We start from the raw sequence: 22,796 nt of genomic DNA on the forward strand, positions 1-22,796 counted from the left end.
AAAAAAAAAAAAAAAAACAACTACTTCAGGAAAATCAGAGGTGATTCAGATGTTGGCAGGCCCATAGAGGACTACCAATAAAGGACCCATAAAAGGTCATCTTGCTTTCTCCTCAGGACCACAGCTTGCTTAGAGTTCTGAGACAATCACAACCTGTATTCAATTGAAAGCTAATCTTTTCTGGAAAAACATCTACCAAAAACATACGTTAAGAACCAAAAACTCATATTGATATACTGAATGATTATTTAATTATTTCCTTCTTCAGCCGTGTTATTCTCAAGCCCTTATCATTTGAAAGACATTTATAATGTCTATGACTCTTTATCAGAGCATCCAGAAGTGCCACCTCAGTGCAGAGTGTATTTTCCCAAAGTGTCAAGCCTACAAGCTGGAAATAAACAATACCTGATTGAAGGGGGCCCGGGGCCCATCACCTAGCAGAGCTGTTTTCTGCTGCTGGAATGGTATTGGCCCTTGAGATGGATGTGGCCCTCTTGCCGGGTTCTGCTGTCCCTGAGGTCCAGGGGGTCCTTGCATGCCACCCTGGGGTGGAGGTCCTAAAGAGCCTTGGGGTGGCCCTGGCTGACCTTGTACGCCTGGAGGCCCTCGCAATTCCTGAGGAGGGCCCAGCATTGATCCTTGTGGTGGAGGCCCCTGCATGCCTCGCATCTCCTGAGGACCTCTCATTTCCTGAGGGCCATGTCCCAATAGTCCACTTGGAGGGTGAGGTCCTCTCATCTCTTGAGGCGGGTGACCCATCATCATCCCTTGGGGAGCAGGACCCTGATTTTCTCGGGGGCCTGGAGGACCCTGCATTCCTCTTGGATTCAATCCCATCAGAGGTCCCTGAGAAACAGGACCTTGGATCCCTTGGGACCCTGGTCCACCTTGTAGCCCATGAGGATGAGGAGGTCCTTGCATTCCTCTGGGACCAGGTGGTCCCTGCATAACTTGAGTACCAGGAGGCCCCTGAGGGCCCAAATGACCTTGAGGAACAGGTGGGCCTTGCGGGCCTAGATGACCTTGTGGGCCAGGTGGACCCTGTGGACCCATATGACCTTGTGGGCCAGAATTACCCTGTGGTCCAGGTGGTCCTTGAGGTACCAAAGGGCCATGAGGTCCAGGATGCCTCTGCATTCCTTGAGGCCCATGCATATCCTGAGGCCTCGGCATTCCCTGGGGTGGGCCCTGGGGCCCTTGTGGTCCCATGAATCCTTGCGGCCCTCCACCTCCCTGATGCAGTGGAGGGCCTTGTGGTCCCATTTGTCCCTGGGGTCCGGGGGGTCTAAACTGTCCTTGTGGACCTGGAGGCCCCATCTGAGCGATGTTCATTGGTATCTGCTGAGATGGGTGCGGTTGTTGAAAACCTTGAGGAATCTGAGACATAGGACCTTGTCCTGGAAAAGGCTGGGGTCCAAGAAGAGGAGTACCAGGTGAAGGAGAGGGCTGAATCTGTTCAGCTTGCTTCTGTGCAAGTCTTTCAATTTTAAGTTGCTGGAAAGACAAAGAAGAAATAACATACTGATTAAAAAACCAGAGTCCTAGAAGATGACAATGTTGCCATCCCTTATTTCTTTGAAAGTGCCTCAAAATAAGCATAAAGCATTCCCCTCTTAATGCCTCAAAAGTGACAAGAATCCATATGACATTTACTTAGATTTCCAGATTCACACTACACTGCATCTTTTAAGGTGCTAGGAAACAGCATTCAGGACAATTTATACACATCTTGAGCAGGGAAAGTCTAGTAACTTACTAGTATTTTATCACTCTTAGTAGCTGTCAAAAGTAGAAAAGAAAGGAATAAATCACTTACTCTAAGGCTGACAAAAGCAAAAAAATTACTTTATGGTGAATAAATAAATTAATCCTAATTAAACTATGTTGGTTTTATATTTTTTACTAAAAGTATACATTCAACTTATTGTTTATGATCTCCTTTTAAAAGTCTAAGAAATAAGATTCTTTTAGAAACCCGCTTCCTAACAGAGCAGGAAGAAATTGGTGGTTGGTGTTCATCACCTATCTAAGAGACCCTTCCTTCTCACTAAATGCATCATAAGAAATGTCCCCACTGAATTCTTAGGTCATTTTGGATCCAGTTAATAACCTCACATACCTCCAGAAGCTGTGGATTAGTATACTGCAACGTGGCCATTTCCTGCTCAATTTCTGCTTGTGTTTTTTTCTTTTCTTCTAATTTAATATCCTCTTTTCTATCATTAAGCACTTCACTTGGGGCAGGGATTGGAACTTTATTCTGCATCCAAGCCTTGGAAAAAAGAAAATGACAAGAAACTCTAAAAGTGCAACTTATAATTACAGGAGGAAAAAAGTCATTCCACAATATCCTCGGCTCATAACAAGTTACTAAATACAAGTCAGTTCGAACAGCCCAGGTTCTGTCCTTTATCATTAAGGATGATTCTTAGTGACATAGGAATGAAGTTCGCAAGCTCATTACCAGGTAGAAATTCCCAAAGTGATAAAAGTTGTAGGACCTTACAGGTTATTGAGAATGCAAGCTGTCCTACTGCTTCAAAAGAACACATATAGTTTGTGTTGAGGGGACAAACGAGGCAGAAGACAAACACTGTCGAAGAGTCAACAAATTCTCTGCTCTGAGCCTTTTTCCCTCTTTCTCCAACCAATTGGATGATAAACAGAGAATGGAAGAACATCTAGAGAAGATTTATAACAAATTCACTGCTAACTGCAACATAAAAGATGGAATTATGTTTGACAATGCCTCAGATAGGGGCCTCCCTAGTAGCCTAGGGGTTAAGTCTCAGCGCTGTCATCACTGTGGCCTGTGTTTGATCCCCAGCCAGGGAGCTAACCCATATATGGTGTAGCAGATCTCTTCTGTCTTTCCTGCTGCTCCCTTCAAAAGTAGCTCTCCCTCTGTTTCTGGTGAAGCCTCTCACTACCTGCACCTCTAGTCTACACATCAGTTTTCTACACAAAAATAAACAGAACCTTAAAAAAAAAATTCCTGAGATATGCAAAGACCCCCAAAAGTCTACAGTACAGATAGTACAGTACAGGTGAGATTATCCAAAAGAAACACATTTCTAAACTTTACTTAGACTCACAGTAGAATGTCCCACTGCATGGAGGAGGAGGGGCCACTTTCAGTCACTCACCTGCTGAAACTGGGCAGGAATGGGCTTTGCATAAGGAACTTTCTTTTGAGGTACTTTTTTCTGATCCTTTTGCATTACCTCCTCCATTCCCCAATCTAAGCCTGGAATTGTCATTTCAATTTCATTTGATTCGTCTTTCCCTGTAACATATCAGAAGTATTTAGCCAAGGAAGTAAAAGAGATTGGCTACTACTTCAATGAACATATTTTTGGAAGAAGAGATTTTGAGTAATATGCAGTTTACACCACTTTTATGGCATTTTCAAAAAATCTCATTCATAAAGACAATAAACAGGTCTACAACAATTTTATAAAATAAAACTTACAGGTACAACTTCTCTTACCCATTTGTTCTTGCTCCATAGCTAATTTTAGTTGTTCTGGTATTCCCATCCCTGGAATTACTGCCAGACTATTAGGTTCAAGGTCATCTAAAAATAGCAACACATCCATTGTTAGTAGAGATTTTACATCTGTAGTGGCTCAGTAAAATTATCACTTTGTAAAAAGGAAACATTGCTAGTGATTTATAAATTAAAATGTAAAAGTAAAATTAGTATTGTGTAATCCTCCCAATATCTTAACACTTGCATAACAGAATATCAGAAGAACAAATGTTTAAGAGTCTTACCATATTCTACTCCATCTTCAGACATTCCAGGTAGTAGGTTTAGATTATATCTGTCTCGCATTTTATCACCTGGTCGGTTTCGGGTCCAGAATTTGCTGTCAAAATAAAAGTGATGAGGAGGGAGGAGAGGTATGTAGGTTTAGTGTCTAACTGAGCACTAATAGTTCTAAATACAACAACGTTTTACAATGCCTTTATTCTAAAAAATTTTAATGCAGACATACTTTTTATGTTTCAAATCAGAAGGCAAAACAAAATCAAAATAACCAGTCATGCTCAATTCCTCTCTTTCCTTGTAAAAATGTATAAATTATCTCAAAAATATTTCTAAAATTAAGTTGGAATACAAATTAACATAGGAATTAACAAACATTTTTAAAAGTGTGTGTGTCGGGCTCTTCCTGGTGGTGCAACAGGTTAAAGCACCACATGTGAAGAGCACCACATGTGAAGCTCTCTGAAGTCACTGCAGCACAAGTTCGATCCCTGACCAGGGAGCTGACCCACATGGCGTGGCAAAGCTCTCCTGACCCACCCACTGCTCCCTTCAGCAGTGTGCTTTGTCAATCTGCCTGTTCTGCTTCTTCTCACTCTGTCTCTGGTGAATCATCTCACCCACCACACCTCTCACCTGTACCCCAGTTCTGTTAGCATAAATAAATAAATCTTTTTTAAAAAAATTATGTGAGTCTATTTCCTGGGGCTTCATAACTGTAAATATTCTTTGCTATTTTTTCATTTTTTACCTAAAGCTTACCTAGTATGGTCATTTGAGCCTGAGCAGAGAATATGCCCAAGAGGATGCCAAGCCAAACTCCAGATCATTCCTTCATGGGCCATCTCCATCCCACCTACTTCCTTCTCTACCCTGTAACAGCACCACAGAAAGAAGTCTTTTTCATGAAAGTCACCAAACAAATACTTTTCATTCAGTATAAGACAAGTCATCAAAGTCTGTTATTTTACATCTGGTCAATTCCATGTATTTTGGGGCTAATGAATTGTCATCAGTAACAGACTTTTATCCAAAAGCACTTCAGAGAGGAAAATGCTGCAAGAATGATTTCACCTGTTTTATTCTCCCTTAATGACTTCCATATCAAAAAATAAACATGTTAAGTTCTCTATTTCAAGCTGAGTTTACAGAATTAAAACCAGGAAGTCTCTGATAATAGGACACTCAGAAAAATACAAAACTTGGTCATGCTTTGCACTCTCAGGTGCTCTTTTCACAAAGTTAGTGACATCTTCATATAGTAACTGGAACATACCCAACATGCCAGAATAACAAAGAGCCATCAGACCCTCCACTTGCAAAAAGTCCTTCATGAACAGGATGCCAGGCCACAGCTGTGAGACCAGACCACAGAAAGAACAAATTACTGTAAGTAATCATCAGAATGAGAAGCACATCAGGCTTTAAGTAATCATCAGAATGAGAAGCACATCACAGTCACTGACCTGTGGCTTCTTTCTTATGACCTCGGAACACTTGAAGCTCTTCTTTCAGGTTTCGGATGTCAAAAAGTTTGCAAAGATGGTCACGTGATGCTGTAAGTAGCCAATTACCGTTGAGATTTAATTTCACTTCCATTACAGTGTTTTTATGGGCATGACTAGAAATAAAGTACCAAGAAAATAATATTAGAATCCAAAACAAGTATAAATCAGTATAACTGCCATTTTTGTTGACAAGCACATGGACCAAGATGGCAAGAGGTTGGCCTAGAAGTAATAAAGCAAGTAATATTACAGGATCAAAGTTAAAAGCACACTTGAAAAACAAATCAGTGACAAAAATAATTTCCATTATAAGCAGAGCTTTCATTAAACAATTAAAATAGCAGCAGAGCTAAAATTGTATAGAAAAGTTTATCTGTGAAGCAGAGGAAGCACTTTAAATGTAAATTAGTATTCAATAATGCTCATTAAACTTTCAAAATCCAGTGTTCCCCTCATTCAGACAAAACAAAGAGGGTCAGGAGATAGTTTGAGGGTTAATTTGAACTAAAAACACAATAAGCTGTGGCCTATCCAATGCACATCTCCAACGGGCACCATTTACAAGGCGTCCTATGCTGCAGTGGCCACCAGAACTGTGCAATGAGGCTGCCTGGCTCCAATCAGCTCACTCTGATGATGGCTCACTTCTCAATCAGAAAGGCCACAATGTAGCTTCTTGATCAAAAAAAAGTTAATACATTTATTAAACTGAGAAAGTTTACAGATAATCCAAAAATTATATGTGGCTGTATCGTTAAGTAAACACCCCGGACAAAAATTGAAAGCTGATTTAAAAATGAAGGGAAAACTTGTCTATAGATGTAGTGAGATGGAGAAAGCTGGGCTGTACTCCAGTAGGTGGCACACACACATCACCTCCATACAGTGTCAAAAAGCACTATGATGAGGAGAAACAATGTGCTAGAGTAGTGATAACCACCTCTTCCTCACTCTTCACTCCACCACCACCACCACCCTCCACGATACCCAAATTAAATTTAGGTATATGTGGCAGAAGAAAAATCAAGCCTTAATTAGGAATTTAAAGAGAAATCACATTTACTTTTAAGAAGCCTATAGATACAAGTCCATCTGACATCTAAACTACTTTTTCAGGAATAGATGAGAGGAAAGAAAGCTAAAAGTTAAAGATACAGGCAGCTTTGTTCCCCTTTGTTTAGGGACGAAGGTGGGGTGCCTATCACTTACAGTGTTGCAAGACTCTGCCCAGTCTTGGGATCCCAGAACTTGATTGGCTGTTGACTATCTTTACTTCCTGAAACAACTAACCCTTTTGTTGGATGCCAGTCTACACATTTCACATCAGCACCATGCCCTGTCGGAAACAAGTTAAGATAAAAACCTAATCAGTCATAAATAATTAAAGCAGGACTCCATTCCAATTTAAACCAAAGTAGAGAAACCTATTAAATGTTTTGATTCTAATGCTCACTCATCTTAAACTTTCAGACTCTTTGGTCTTTGTGTCTGAGAGGAAGAAATTCATACACAGAAACTACTCCTTCTATGCCAGGATGCACAGGAACCACATCTCTTAGGAACTAAGCTCATCGTCTCACCTACTTGCTGGAGGCTCTTTGGAGCTGCACTTCTCAAGCCTCCATATATGAGCTTTCCAAACTTGTCATGCTGTTACTGGATTATCCTATTAGGCATAATTCCTGCCATTCACAATTGTTTTTCTATTTTCAGTAGCCCTTATAAATCCAAAGTCCTAAATTCAGGTTTCAATATCACTACTTTCTAGATGTGATGATGGGAAAAGCATCTCATCTTTCTGATCATTTATTGAAATACATAATGAGAAAAATAACCATTGCTTCATGTACACATCAGATAAGAAAATAATAAAAGCTATGCTATTGAGAGCTTACAATGTGTTAAGCAATATATCGAACAGGCATAACTTTTTTTTTATGTCCTCACAAAATCCTAGGGAATAGATTAGCATTATCTCTATTTTATGAGTAAAGAAATAGAAGGACAAAAGGATTAAATATTATGTCCTAGATTCCTAACTAAGCAAACAAGAGCTGGGATCTAAACCTGCTACCCAGGGTTGTGGAGATAGATCTCTTAACTCTGTGCTTAAAGGATACACTCACTTCACAAATGTAATTACTAAAGGTCACAAGTGAAAATCAGAATTTTTAAAACTAAGAAATGATTTTTGAAAATTTGGGTGCAATGCTAAATGAGCCTCAATAATAGTTTATGTAGCAAATGCATTAAGGGGCACGTGAAGAACAGAACATTTAGAACAACAGAAAGAACTCCTCCAAACTAATCAACTTCAGCTTCTATGAAGTTTGTGGTAGGAAGAAAAGTATGTAATAGAGAAAAAGGAAGTAGGGAAGAAAGAGTTCTAGAGACACCTTCACAGAAAACTGAATTTGCACCTGATTCAGAAGATGAGTGATTTGTTTCTCCAATACAGATTTTAGCTGAAGACAATATCCCACATCAGCAAGACACCAACTGTCTGGAGAACAGTGTCACTATCAACAGCAAAAAAAGTACATATCCTATAACCCCAATAACCCCATCTCAGAATTCATAAGGCAACAGTGAATATCCAAAAAGATCTGTGTACAAGAATGCGGGCGAATGTACTTTACTTTTAAGATTTATTTATTTATGCCCACAAAACTGGGGTGTAGGCCAGAGATACAGGGATGGTGAAAAGATTCACCAGAGACAAAGTGGAAGCAGAACAGGCAGCTCAACGAAGTATAATGCTGAGGGGAGCAGCGATTCAAACAGATGTCTGTTATGCCATGTGAGTCAGCTCCGGGCAGGGAACAAATTCACACTTAAAGTGGCTGTGGTTAGCTTCCCAGCACTGCTCTTTAACCCACAGCACCACCAGGGAGGGCCTCTGATGTACTTTATTTCTATTGCTTTTTAAGATTTTTATTTTATTTATTTATGCGTACAAGAGGTGTGGGGGTTGGGATGGGGATAAAGGATTCATCAGAGACAAGAGTGGGGAGCAGAACAGGCAGACTGAGTAAAATACACTGCTGAGGGAAACAGAGTGAGACAGGCAAAGTCTGCTGTGCCTGCTGGGATTGAACTTGTGTTACAGTGGCTGCCAAGAGCTTCATAGTGCTGAGACTTAACCCTTTGCACCACCAGGGAGAACCTGAACTTTAATTTTAAATGTCTTGAATAAGAAACAAACACATTACAAAATACAGTATTGCCACATAAGTGGCAGGCCTCTCCTATGCTCAAGGAATATTATGTAGACATTATAAATGTAAGTTAATGCTGACTAAAATATTCCTGATACTATTTATATATAAAAAGTGTATACAGCATTCCTGATGACTTCACTAAAAAGGACTATACACACATCTACACATCTATAGAAGGAAAAAAGGCAAGACATCTAGACATCAAACCAGAAATAATATTGAGCAGGGTAGTGGTATTAAGGTAAAGCATATTTATCTCTATTTTCTTTTCTATATTTTCTATAAAGAATATATATTGGGGCCTCCCTGATGGCCTAGGGGTTAAGTCTTAGCACTATCACCCCTGCAGCCTGAGTTCTATCCCCCACCAGGAAATTGACCTACATATGTGACAGACCTCTCCTATCTTGCCTGCTTCTCCCCTCAGTAGTGTATTTCAGTAAATCTGCTTTCTCTGCTCCCTAGTCTGTCTCTGGTGAATCCTCTCACTCTCAGCACCTCTGGCCTATCCCCAGGTCTTCTGATAAAAATAAATAAATCTAAAAAAAATAAAGAATATACATCATTTTGTAAATGAAGGTAGAAAAGGGAGAGATTTGTTGACTTTTATCAAAAAAAAAAAAAAAGAATGGAAAATTTGGATACAATTCAATTTCCCCAGTTCCTTGTTTACCTTAAGATATATATTTTTAAAGATTTATTTATTGATGCATACAGAACTGGGGTACAAGCCAGAGGTGCAGGGGCGGTAAGTCTTCACCAAAGACAGAGTGGGGAGCAGAGCACGCAGCTCGACGAAGTACACTGCTGAGGGGGAGCAGTGGGCAGGTCAGGAGAGGTCTTCTGCGCTATGTGGGTCACCTCTGGGGCCGGGAATCCAAAGCGCACTGAAACGGCTGCTGCTAGCTTGCAGTGCTGCATCTTAACCCGTTGCTCTACCAGAGAAGGCCCTACCTTAAGATATTTTATTAGCAATCTGATCCTCATGAGGTGGCCAGGGAGTTTTAAAACTTTATAGACCACTATCACCTAAAATTAAGTATAATAGATAGACATATAGGAATTTTAACTAAATCTGAGTGGGAAAAGAGGAGAAAGCACTTAGCATATGATGCGTTATGCAAAAAGGTTTACATTCTTCCCAGGCATCTTCTCTGGGATACTTCTTTCACATAAAAAAAAATTACACCTGTTTAAGGGGTGATTTGGTGATGGGAAACCCGCGGGGATTGCAATCGAGATGGAAAAAAAAAATGTGCAAAATGATGTAAAAATAAACTTTGTAATATATAAAAATTTAAAAAATTTATAAAAAAAAATATACACTTAAAAAGAAAAAAAGAAAATAAATTACACCTGTTTAGCAAGTGCTGGCGAAGATGTGGAGAAAAAAGAACTCCAACACTGTTGGTAGGAATGTAGACTAGTTCAGTACCTACAAAAAGCAGTAGGTACTTCTTCTCAAAAGATTAAAAATGATCTGCCATAACCCAACAATCCCACTCCTATGATCTACTCAAATACAAAACACTAATTCCAAGGAAAACTTGCTTCTGGGTTCATGCAGCACTATTTGCAATAACAAAGCTATGCAAACAACCTAAGTGCCCAAAGAGAGGAGAGGGTCAGGAGCATGTATGTGTGTTTGTACACAACGGAACACTACTCAGCTATCAAAAAAGATAAACTCTTGCCATTTGTGCAAGGTGATGAAACTGGAGATTATGCTAAGCAAAGTAAGTCAAAAGGAAAGAGACAAATATTGCATGATGTCATTGACACGTGGAATAAAGAGAAGCTAAATCAAGTAAAACCGAACTAAATCTGACTATAGAACTGAATTTATCAGATGGGGAAGGAAAAAGGTACAGGAGGGGAGGGGGTGAAGACAAAGTGGGGAGGGAGCAAAAGGAGCTATGATGGGCTATGGTTATTTTGGTTATGGGAGACCCAAAAACAGAGATCCTATAGTTCTAAAACACAATATAAACCACTATGACCTCAATTAAAAAAAAAGCAAATTATATCCAGTTCGTGTAAAGAAATATCTGGAGAAACAAACAAAACCAAAAGAACTTGAGGTAGTTCTCTTTGCCACTAAGCTAAAGAATGAAATCACTTCACAAATGGAATTGTTAACAAAAATCAGAAAAGTGAAAATCAGAATTTACAAAACAAGGAAATGCATACAGAGCTTCACTAATACTTTATTTAGCAAATGTATTAAAAGGCAGGTAAAACTCTGCCAAAGAAGAACAAATTATGTTTTACCTGCTTTTATTTTACTTCTGAGGTTCTCTAAAGTTTAAGTAGAATTCAGGCAAGCTCACTATTCTATCCATTCTTTTCAATTAAATGAATTTACCCACATATACCTTGGATATTGTTTTACTGTTCACTATTGTTTTACTGTTCACTGTTCTTATAAATAAAAATACTATTAGCAAACACATCTACTACTTATGTGTGATACGATTCTAGGCAGGGGATGTATATTGACATGACCTTACATACAAAGGTTACTCATACAGCTGATGCGTGACTGAGCACACATCTGAGTGCAAGGCGCTCCCTTCAACCCCTACTGATCTTCATGCCTACTCTATACTCCTTTATCTAAGGTGGAAAGGTTAACATAAGCATTCCAGGAGAAAAATCAAACGAAAATACTTACTTCCCTATTCGCTTCTACATGCACAAAGACACACAGTGAACAATGGCACACAGAGGACAGGAAACTGGGCTAAGAGAAACAACTATTCAAGCCTGTACATCACTTTATTTTTGACCATGTACATATATTCTCTACTTTTCAAAAACCAAGTACAAAAAGTTATCTAAGAAAATATGTATGTGCAGCATGTTAACAACTGTGACTGAAAAAGACACACACATATGAATCATCTATGCTAAAAATGCAACTATATACAAGAATCTGATATTGAGTCCAAGAATGGTAAATGGGCTGCGGGGGGACTTCACACTGCTTGGTAATTTTTACTATTGGTACATGTGAATAATCTACTAGGGAAAAAATTAAAATTAAAAAGTTTACTAAATAGTGGATTACCTCTGGAGAGTGGGTATGAAAATTTTACAAGTAGCATACATCATTTTAATAATTTTCTTAAATGAAAAAGAGTAAAATACTTGAAGTTAGCAATTTTACAGACAACTGCTTCCTTCTTCAGTTAAAAAGAAAATGAATTCCCAATGAAGTGACAAAAACTTCAAGTGATAAAGTAATAAAATTCTACTCTTCAATATTGAGAAGTTGAAATCCAGAAAAAAACAGGCTAGTAGAAATTTACCCTTAGAAAATAATTTTAAAAGATTTCTTTAAACTTTTCATTTAAAAGATATTTGAATCTTTGTTCATAGTAAAAAAATGAAAACAAAATTTAGAAGTGGAATAATTAAATGTCACAGCCAAAAAATACAATGCACTACTACTAAAATAAAAATTCTAAAAACAAAAATGTTCATGAAATAAAGTGAACTAAAAAGTACATGAAATAATACATGTACAAACTGTGCATGCGTTATGAGGATGACTATTAAAATTCCATGTATAACTACAAAAGTGAATATATGAAAAAGCAGAATATGAGGAATATATTGGGATAGTGGAAGTGAATGTAAATTTCTTCTATTCACATTTCCTGTAATGCAAGTTACTTTGCTCGGTACTATTTTCCCTACCAAATTAGCAAAAATTAAGTCTGATGGCACCAATGTTAGTGAGAGGTACAGACACCCTTAAACATAATTAACTGGAAAGTAAACTGGTACAACTTTTTGGGGATGCCATTTTGTATCTTCTAAAAATGTTAAATACTTGTAGCCTTTAATTTTGTGATTCTTCTGCTAGGGATTTACTATAGAGGCAAACTAAGATTTACATACAAAGATAATTATTGTACCTTGTGTGAATAGCAAGACTGGAAACAACCTAAATAAGAATCAATAATAAGTTATTTGAAAAACTAAGAATTTTTCATGTAAGTAAATACAATGCAACTGTTGAAACTGAGGCAGAAAGAGTGAACTTATGGGGGTAATAGAATGTTATACATCTTGATTTGGTGGTGGTTACAAAAATGAAGCAGAGAGAAGGAACTGAAATGTGACTTATCTTGATTATGTTTTATATTTATTTATGAAAATTCACAGAACTGTACACTTGAAAAGGATGAATGTTACCATATGTAAATAATACTTCAATAAGTCTAAGTTTTTAAAAACCAAAAGCATAAAAGCAAGGTGTAATTTGATCCCATTTGCAGAAAAGTAAACAAGCTGATAGTAGTTATTTAGGGAAAAGAAACAATATAACAAGGCATTTACTGTTTTGTACTACTTGAAGTTCTTAATATGTACCTTCATTACTTTAAGACAACTCCCTTTAGTTTCTCTCTATTTAAAAATCAAGGGAACAACTAGTATCAATTAGTGTCTTCATTTGCCAGTCCAGAGGTAGCCAGTGCTTATGGTCTTAGGAAGACATGATTCAGAGCCTTAGCAGGGGTGCATTTTTTCATCAATAAGTTTCAGACTTAACATGACTGAATTAAGGTTCAAGAATATTATAAATTTTGTGATCATGTCTACCATATATAAAAACTTAACCTTACAGAAATTGTCCCATACAAAAACAAATGAGTTCCAAACATAAGGCTCATCAATTTTAACCAATAATTCTAAAGAATGACTCTACATTAATTTTTATTATTTAAAGATTCAGACTTTCAGGCTAGAAGCATTCAAAGTTCTTTGTGAACTTACAAACACAAGATTTATTTATGCTTACAGAATTGGGGTACAGACCAGAAGTGCAGGAGCAGTGAGAGGATTCTCACCAGAGACAGAGTGAGGAGCAGAGCAGGCAGACTGAGGAAGTACACTGCTGAGGGGAGCAGTGGGCAAGACAGGAGAGGTCTGTTGTGCCATGTGGGTCACCACCCTGGCCAGGGATTGAACTCATGTTGAAGTGACTGGGTCTAGCTTCTATTGCTGCACTTTAACCATTGCGCCACCAAGAAGGGCCCAAACACCGAAGTTCTAAGAATCTAGTGTTTCCCATGTTAAAGCATCTAATATAGACATAATAGAACATTTATTCAAGTGAAAACCACTTTTATGGTTTGGCGACCTAAATATTTAAGTACTAAAAATCTCACCATGGCTCAAGATTTTAGGGCTAAAACTTTTTGCCCATGAAAGACCAAATAATTGTTGAAGTGGTATTTAATTGAACTCTTTAGAAACAAACTCTTAAAAATAGGAAAATGAAGTTCTCAACACCAAACCTACTTCAGGCACTACAAAGCCTAGCCCAGAAATCTGATGTAATCCTACACAGGACTGACATGAGTCTATAGGTAAAATGTAATAGAAGCATACAGTCCTCAGTAAGATGGCAAAACTTTAAAGAAGTCAGTGATTATAGGCACATGATTACCAAGTAAGAGTCCAGCATTCTTACTGGGAAATGTACCAAATATTTTTTTTTAAGTGTTATTTACTTAAATTCTTCAGAATCAAACTCCTAAAAGCAGAAAGATAAAACTTCAGCACCAAACCTAACAAGAGAAACTGGATGTAGCCCTATAGGAGATACATTTTCTAAGTGTGGAATACCCTTTGAATACTTCTAAGAAGTTAATCTGCACTGTCCAATATAAAAGCTAGTAGGCAAATGTAGCTATTTAAAAATTAGGTTCCTCAGTTACACTAATGACATTCCAGGTGCCCAATACTCACATGTGCCTACTGGTTAGACTATTGGACAGCACAGTCCAAGTATTTCCACCTTCACAAAAAGTCATATTGGACAACACTGAGTCAGACTGTAATTAGCCATTTTCAAAGGAGTGGCTCCTTAAAGTTTTACAATCATATTACATAATCTTCACTATCACACATAATGAGTAGTGAAACTAAAAAAATTATATTTAATGAATATACCAGAGCCAGGGAAAACTTGCAAAGATGTCCAGGCTTTAATTTTTAGAATTGAGAAAACAGGCATGAAGAGTAAAGCCAGTGGTTAGAAATAGCCTGGATCTTCTCTCATTCCAATTTGCACATCACCAAATTAAGTATAATGGCCATATTGTTAGCCCTTTCATTTTGTTTCACTTAATTTTTTTAAATATAACTCAGAAGGTGTAGAAAACAATTTCTGTATACCTTTCAACTCAAAACTATACAAAAAAAATTTAAGGATAAGATCTAAAACTAAATGGATAAATAAAAAGTATTTCTATTACTATCTGAGAAATAATTAGATTGATTCTGAAGACCGGGTTTGCTTTTAAAAAAATAAAGCAAGGTAGCTCCATCAAAAGAAATTCTAATTTAATCTAACCATACAGGGTCATTTTCAGAGACTAAACTTTAAAGCTAATGAATTCTGCATCATTTCTTAGCTAAACAGTCCCTCAGGATCTCAGCTAAATGAATAGTGACAGAATTAACATCTCTTGAAGATAGGTGTTTTGTGGAATAATTGCTCAGACCAAAAAAAAAAAAAAAAGTTCATGATTTTTGCAGAAGACAACCATTAATTGGACATCTGAACTTATACCGAATGGGAGGATAACAATTTTATTTATGCCACTTGGCCATTCTACCACACACTTATTTATGTGCTTTTTCACTCATTCCAAAGTGTTCAACAGCCTTATTTACTGGATTCCTATATACGACTGTTCAACCTATAAAACAGGTGACAACAGGGTACTATAGTATTTGCTGAATCATATAGACCAGGTCCAAACTTTTCAAGAACTTAAGTTTTCTGCTGATTAGAATTAAGCTATCTAAAAAGGAAGTTATAGGCTTTTCTCCACAAAACAAAAATTAAAATAAAATGTTTTTGTTACAGAATTATACCTTAAATTTCATGGTGCAGAATGCAGAAGTTTTCTTAACTAAAGAAAATACGTTTAATATATTAAGTAGATCCTAGAAATGTAATGCAGAGACTCCTTAGTAAATCCTGTAGTTCTAAGAATAACAGGGTAGATGGCTTTATTTTTACCTATCTGGTGAATGATGCTAGACTTACTTTAGTAGAAAGGTGAGCTTTCCTTCATTATGTCTTGTCTTACAACCAGACAAAGTAGTGCAGTAAGTGCAGTGAAGGCTAGAAATCAGTGAGAGGTCTGTTTGAGGACTCTTTCCTTTCAGGAGGTGATCATTTGGCATCTGTAAAGTTTTCTGTAAACTCTACACTTCTGCATTTTTCTAAAACCTCATTTCTACTCCACAGCCTGACCAGAACCTTAGGGAACCTGTCTTTCCACAGGTAAACAGTCCTGCCTTTAGAACAATACATATGTCTCGAAGGATTGGTGAACAGTCTGAAAACCAATATAAAGAGCTTTATTTGAAGATCGGAAAGTGTTCAGTTTCCCATTTTATTTTTCCTGGATCAGACCACTGTATGAACAAATCTTAAGTCTCTTTAATACATAACTTACAAAAAGCACCAAAATTTTCTAATACAATAAAGAAAAAAGCAAAGAATTCAAGTATGATATTGTACAATATTAACAGCTAAAGAACTGTTATTCAAGAAAATGTGTCAAATATTAACAACAAACTCAGATAACTTCCAGCCACAAGAGCATAAAAGTAACAGATCAGTTTAAGCCGAAAAGTATGTATAACCATGGTCCATAGACACTTCAGATCAGTGAATTCAAGAATTTTAAAAATTAAGGAGCATAAATAATATGCTGATCAATGAAATGCAATTTATTAACATTTACCTTTTCTTTTTGTAAAAATGATTTTAAACTTGATCTAATAGTCAACACAAACTGGAAGTGATTACATTTATTGTCTTGCTTATCTAAATTTAAAGTGTTACATTAATAAAAAATCCTAAAATTCAATGGGCAGTTAATATCTTAAGAGCAGGCCTCAGAGACAGTGCTTTCATGAAACATGTTCCAAGTAACACTAAACAGAATGATGGATAGTGGGGTGCTATGGTGTAAGATGGACAATATAAGCTCTATGGACAACAGATAGCTCTATGGTGTAAGATGTGAAATATATGTTGTCAGATTATTCAATGTACAAGCATAATACTGAAAACTCAAATAGACCCTCCCTGGTGGTGCAACAGGTTAAAACAAAGCACGATGAAGGTATCCTCAGCCACTGCAACAAAAGTTTGATTCTAGCCAGGGAGGTGACCCACATGGCATGGCAGACCTCTCTTGTCTCACCTGCTGATCCCCCTAGAAGTGTATTTCATTCAACCTGCCTGTTCTGCTCCCCACTCTGTCTCTACTGAGTCCTCTCACCCCCCACTCTTCTGGCCCGTATCCCAGTTCTTGCATGCATAAATAAATAAATCTAAGTGTACATTTTGAAACTAAGTGTATCTCATTAGATTAGCCATAACTGCTAGCATCAAATGTAAAAGCACATGCAGGCAGAAGTGTGCAGAAACTTACTGTTCAACATATACAATAAGGGTAGAAGAGTATAACCAGAAAAAAGTACAATTGCCATTTAAATCAAGATTTAAAGAATGCATGTAGAAAAATGTTGAGGTTTATGAAAGAGACAAAAATAACCAAAAAATGACTGATGCAAAAGTAAACTTTTCATTATTTCTCTAAAGCAATGCCCAACCATTTAACAGTATGTGGGATGTTTATATTCTTTGGTTACAAAAACCAGAAAGAAGCAAACTCTGTAGCATGTTTTGTGCCAGATATCAAAGTCCCCTTTCTTGACCTTTTCACTTAAAATAATTTAAAAATACAAGGCTACTTAGAGAATATATATCAAAGAAGCTTAAAAGGAGGAATGCAACAACCAAATATTGTCAACCTGCCGATGTACTTTTCCAACTGTTTGATGTTATCAACCAATGTTACAAAGCACTTCAATTATTTGTCAGAGATGGGAGACACTAGTTCCCCATACATAATACAGAAAACAGCAGCAAAGTCATTCATTAGAAAGGATGCACTTGTGTGTTTGTATGTGTGTAGAAAGGGTACACTCGTGTGATTGTGTGTAATTACCCAGACACTTAGTAAACATTTCTGCACACATTGTTAATTCAACAGTAATACACAGATGGTATAAGGAGTCAAGAAAAGAAGCATATTATAATATTCACCATCTTAAAAACTAGAAAAAGTGAAAATAACAAAAATATCTTTGAAAAACTGATGGGAGACTATTACCAGAAGACTAGAAAGTATTACCTGGCTACCTTAATAATATATATACTAGTGCCAGCTGATGCCATGGCTGAGAATGAAGACAAGTCATGACTGAAAACCCTAAAAAAGGAAAAGTTTTCTTTTTCCAGAAAAAGGAAAACAAGGTGATTAATATAATGGTATTTTAAGATACTTCCATGGTAACTCCTCTGAAAGCAAGGAAAGAGAGTAGACTGGTTCATCCTCATTTCAACAAATTAAAGCTACTGTTTTAAAGTTGAAAGTTTAGATACATAAAAACTAGAAATGACACTAGCCAAGTAGAATTACTTATCCGATGGTCTTCATAGCCAAAAACATCATTAACTACACTTCAACCTCTGAATTTTCCTAGAATCTTCTTGGCTATATTTGCATGTTTTTTTTGGTAAATGTGGCTCTCTATAATCCTGTTCACTACTACTATCCACACTTAAAGGAGGAGAGAATTATGGCAAAGTTACAGAAATTTACCTATTATCAGAACAAGGTTGTGTAAAACCTTAATATTGCCGAGGAACAGGTATCTACCAAATGATCCTTAGGAAACGATTTAATTTCTAGCTATTACTAAGAATTATTTCTATAAATGAGTGCTATGAGATGTCATTACACTCCAATGGGGCCTTGATAATTATCTCCATTTCTCTTTCAAAGTTCAAGTAGAAAAATTTCAACTGGGAACTGCTTATATTATATAACATCTATCAAGATAAAATCATACACTAACAGAATAATCCATAGTGATACAAGTAACTGTATAAATAAGAGGGAAATAAGCATCTAACGCACAAGAAATTATAATTTCTGTAGTTACTTCATCCCTAAGGATGGGAAGCATAACCTCTGCCCTTAAATGAGTTGCACATCACTGACATCCACCCACAGTACAGTATAGAAAGGGAGGCCAGGAGTAGACTTAAACTGAACAAGTCTGACAAACATTGCCTCAACCTGGTAATCAAGATCAGTGCAGTCATGTTTACAAGCATATCCGCATGCTTTGATGACTTAACTGCACCTTGCTGTGACCTTCCTCCCCAAACCCCAAAATACTAAAACTAATGATGAGGAAAATATCAGGTGAGTTTCAACAGAATATTCAACAAAGTTATCATAAAGCTTCTCATAAAAACAGACAAGAGAATCTGTATATACTTCTCCAAAGAATACAGATGGCCAATAGGTACATGAAATGTTCATAATATTTTATTATAAAGAAAATGAAAATCAAAACAATAGTCATATTTCACCTCAAACTTCTGAGAATGTATATATTAAAAACATAAGAAATAAGTGTTAGAAGGGATATATAGAGAGAGAAGGGAAGACATGCACACAGTTGATGGGAATGCAGACTGGTCTTAGCCCCTATGGAAAATAATATGAAATTCCTCAAAAATTTAAGAGCAAAATTCCAAATGATCCAATTATCCTACTTCTGAATATTTACCCAAATATAAAAACACTAATTCAAAGCTAATACAATCCCACCCATGTCTATTGCAGCAACACTTACAATAACCAAGAGCTAGAAATAACCTAAGCACTCGTTAACAGATGACATAAAAAGATGTGGTACATATACACAGAGAAATATTATTCAGCTATTAAAAATAGGATACTGTATCACAACAACAGAGAAGGATTGGGAGGTACTATATTTAGTAAAATAAGTGGAACATCATGATTTCACTCATGCGGTATAGAAACAAATAAACAAAAATAAATGTCTAGATTATAACATCAAGTTAATGGTCAAAACATTGGGGAAGGAAGTAGAAGGGATAAATTGGATGAAAGTGATCAACTGCATAAAGAATGGAATTAAACTGTCATAGTATATAGACATTGCTTTTTAATGATGAGTTAAATATAATGTAATAAAGCAATGTTATTTCAATGAACTATTTTAAACTACAGGCTTCAATGGGACAAAATCTTGACAATATTAAAGAGGAGGAAAACTTTGACTCTAGAATTTTCTACCTAGTCAAAGCCTCATTATAAATACTAGCAGGAAATGAAGACATGCAATTTTTTCTAGGCTTGCCATAGATGTCAGAAAGAAAAATTCCACTTTATAAATGTGGAAACCAATTAATGATTAGGAAGTATGAAAACCCAAAGAAGTTCAAACTAAACATATTACAAAGAATATCAGTGTTTCCTGTGGATGTGTTTAGTATCTTCCCATCTTCTTGTAGGTTACTGAATATATTTAAAATGATGAAAAGCTTGGTGAGCCAAAAAACACTATACAAATTGCACTAAAAACCAATATTGCATTCTTTGGGGGAAAATAGATCTGGCATCTCTGAACAGGATTGAGTGAATCACAAAAATTCTCATTCCCATGTGCAATCTACTATATTTCCCTCCCATAGGAAGGGAATAACAAAGAGATGAAACTAGCTTTGTCAACAAAGATTTATTTGGACTCAAGGAAAAGATGTACTTTATTCGTATTGGTAATATGTTCATGTTTATATGCTACACAATGGTTAATAATAAAAAATGTGGAATAAACTGATTTGTGTAAACCTCAACGACCACTTACTAGCTACTCTTATGTAATTTACAAAACCCTTGCTAAGTCTTAACATTTTCATGTATAAAATGGAGGTTATGACTCAATTGTCAGATTGTTTCAGAAATTAAATGACATATAGAATGATGCACTGAGCATCATGCCAAGGATGTTTTTAAACAATCCTAAGTGAAAGCTCTTTACATTTCAGTCTCTGCCCGGAAAAAGCTCACCAGGGGATAGGTATTTCCATACAGGCTTAATTATCCACCAAATGCTATTAACAGGAAAAGAACAGAAAATAGTTTGATGTGAGAACATTTCCCCAAAGTGAAACTTCTGTAAAGACTGGTCAAATTCAGTTTTCATATCACTTTTGAGTAAAGAACACAGAGCTCAAATTAATTTCATACAATCCCAGTATAATATTCAACAGTGTCATTTATGTCTTAGAACTGGGAAATCTAAAAGGCAGGCCTATCATTGCCTTTATTATTTTGACTGAAGTCACTAAGACAGAGATGACACTTTTGATGTAACTATTGATTTCCCTACACTAAAATCTCCAATAATGATATATTTACAAGTCATTTTCCTTTGTATGTATGATGTAAATGTTTGGTAAATGTTCCTAAATCCTCTCTATAATCAACTCATTTTAAGAAAAAAAAAGTGTGTTTTTTTTTTTATTTTAGACCTATACAAACTAGGTCTAACTCAAGGATCTGTGATATCTTAATCACTTACCTCTATATTCCCTATGCCATGGATTATCTTATGCTCCAAATACATGATTAAAAATTTAACTACGTATTTCTTAAGAAATGGAAAAATGACAAAAGTAGGAAGAATACAAACGTGCTTCTTTCAAGGTCACAAATGTGAAAAAAGAATTGTGCCTGGGACAAATCATGGTTTTAGAACTAAGTAAAATGATGTATGCAACCCCCATCCTAAATTACTTCTTAAGATTTATGGTGTATGCAATTACTTCCCAAAATTCCCACAAATTCTGAAAATTTCAAAACTCTACAAACTAAATATTAGGCACTCACAAAAAGTAGATGCACTCATACTAAGATATAAACCAAAACAGATCGAGAAAAAAATACATAGAAGGCTTTTAAGGCCTTGTAAAGACTCTAGACTTCATGGCAGGTCAATGCAAAAAGACTGTAATGTAATGAAAATAAATTATAGAACATCGAGTAACCTCTCTGGGCCTTGCTAGCTTTTGCTTATATAGAACACTTGTCCTTAGCTAAGGCCAGACAACTGCTCACTAAAAAATCAAGTCAGTCTGGGAAGAAACCAGAGATCAAAAACAACATAGCAGCAAACTAGGACCCTAAAGGCAGGAGAGGGAAACAGAAGAGGTTGGATGGGCAGGGAGAAGAGATAGAAGAGGTAAGTGAGAGGAGATGGGTGGCTGAGGGAGAGGCAGTCCCACCAAAAAAGTGAAATGAGAAGAGATAGAAGAGGTAAGTGAGGCGAGGTGAGGGAGAGGCAGTCCTACCAAAAAAGTGAAATGAACTAAATACTCCACCTCAGAAAAGTTAGTTAATAGTGGTTGTTGCCTGTTTACTCCAAAACTGTAATTCCCCACTCAATTAATTAAATACAAGAATAATTCACACCGAGATCTACTATATAGAAGAGAAGGCTTTTGGGTAAGTGTACTTACCCTACTGCAAAAAAATATAAGATAGCTACTTAACTAATATAAATCTTCATTCAAATATTTGGGCAACCAAGATTCACTGGAAATTTGAGAAAAATCAAACAGTAAAGAAAAACAGCAGGAAAAAGAAACTGATTCATTCTAGGGAAAACAAACAAGAGCAGCAGACTAAACTAAACACACACTTTTATTACTACATTGAAAATGTTCAGGGGTACATTCATTTAAAACAACCAAAAAGGGCCCTGGCTAGCCAAGGAGGTGACCCACAATGCTTGGCAGACTGTTACTGCCCCACCCACTGCTCCCCACAGAAGTGTATTTCAGTCAAATCTGCCTGTTGTTACCCACTCTGCCTCTGGTGAATCCTCTCACCCCCTGCACCTCTGGTGTGTACCCCAATTCTTGTATGCATAAATCAACCTTCTTAAAAAATAAAACCACCAACCAGTTCACTAAGAAAAATGCAAGACAAGAAAATCTACTAGGTTGTCTTAGAAATTTAAAAATGCAGGGAACACAATATAAATTTCATCAATTAGCAGAATAATAGATTGGGCATGATTGTAAAGACAAGAAACCTCCCTATAATTAGAAGGACAGAGAGAAAATCTCAAAGAAAAATGCACGCAGTCCAACACTCATAAAAGCCCAGATGTCAAATAGAGACAATGAAATGACAAAGAAAAAGTTTACAATATTTACTTCTTATGCCCATAGTAAAAAAGGAAGTCAAGAGTGTAAAACCAGGTTACATACAAAATAATGAAAATCAGAAGAGCAGCTGTGTTTGCATTAGCAAAGCAGATAGCATGTTTCAAAATTCTGAGAAAAGGAATTTCAAA

The 22,796-nt window shown here is 36.5% G+C and overlaps 1 protein-coding gene across 2 annotated transcripts in view; it reads right to left on the minus strand.

The window, feature by feature from the left end:
- WDR33 (WD repeat domain 33) overlaps positions 1 to 22,796 on the minus strand; it is a 104,582-nt gene that overhangs the window by 14,409 nt on the left and 67,377 nt on the right. For both annotated transcript variants that reach the window (XM_012734186.1, XM_004694882.2), the window contains exons 8-16: positions 6,493 to 6,619; positions 5,242 to 5,396; positions 5,052 to 5,130; positions 4,538 to 4,648; positions 3,781 to 3,875; positions 3,494 to 3,580; positions 3,150 to 3,289; positions 2,123 to 2,275; positions 409 to 1,497 (exon numbers count right to left, since the gene is read on the minus strand). In XM_012734186.1, coding sequence (XP_012589640.1) covers positions 409 to 1,497; positions 2,123 to 2,275; positions 3,150 to 3,289; positions 3,494 to 3,580; positions 3,781 to 3,875; positions 4,538 to 4,648; positions 5,052 to 5,130; positions 5,242 to 5,396; positions 6,493 to 6,619 — 2,036 coding nt within the window. The remainder of the gene's footprint in view (positions 1 to 408; positions 1,498 to 2,122; positions 2,276 to 3,149; positions 3,290 to 3,493; positions 3,581 to 3,780; positions 3,876 to 4,537; positions 4,649 to 5,051; positions 5,131 to 5,241; positions 5,397 to 6,492; positions 6,620 to 22,796) is intronic.

Source organism: Condylura cristata, unplaced genomic scaffold (genome assembly GCF_000260355.1).
Source record: "Condylura cristata isolate star-nosed mole 26May11 unplaced genomic scaffold, ConCri1.0 scaffold00049, whole genome shotgun sequence".
In the NCBI taxonomy this organism is placed as follows: Eukaryota; Metazoa; Chordata; class Mammalia; order Eulipotyphla; family Talpidae; genus Condylura; species Condylura cristata.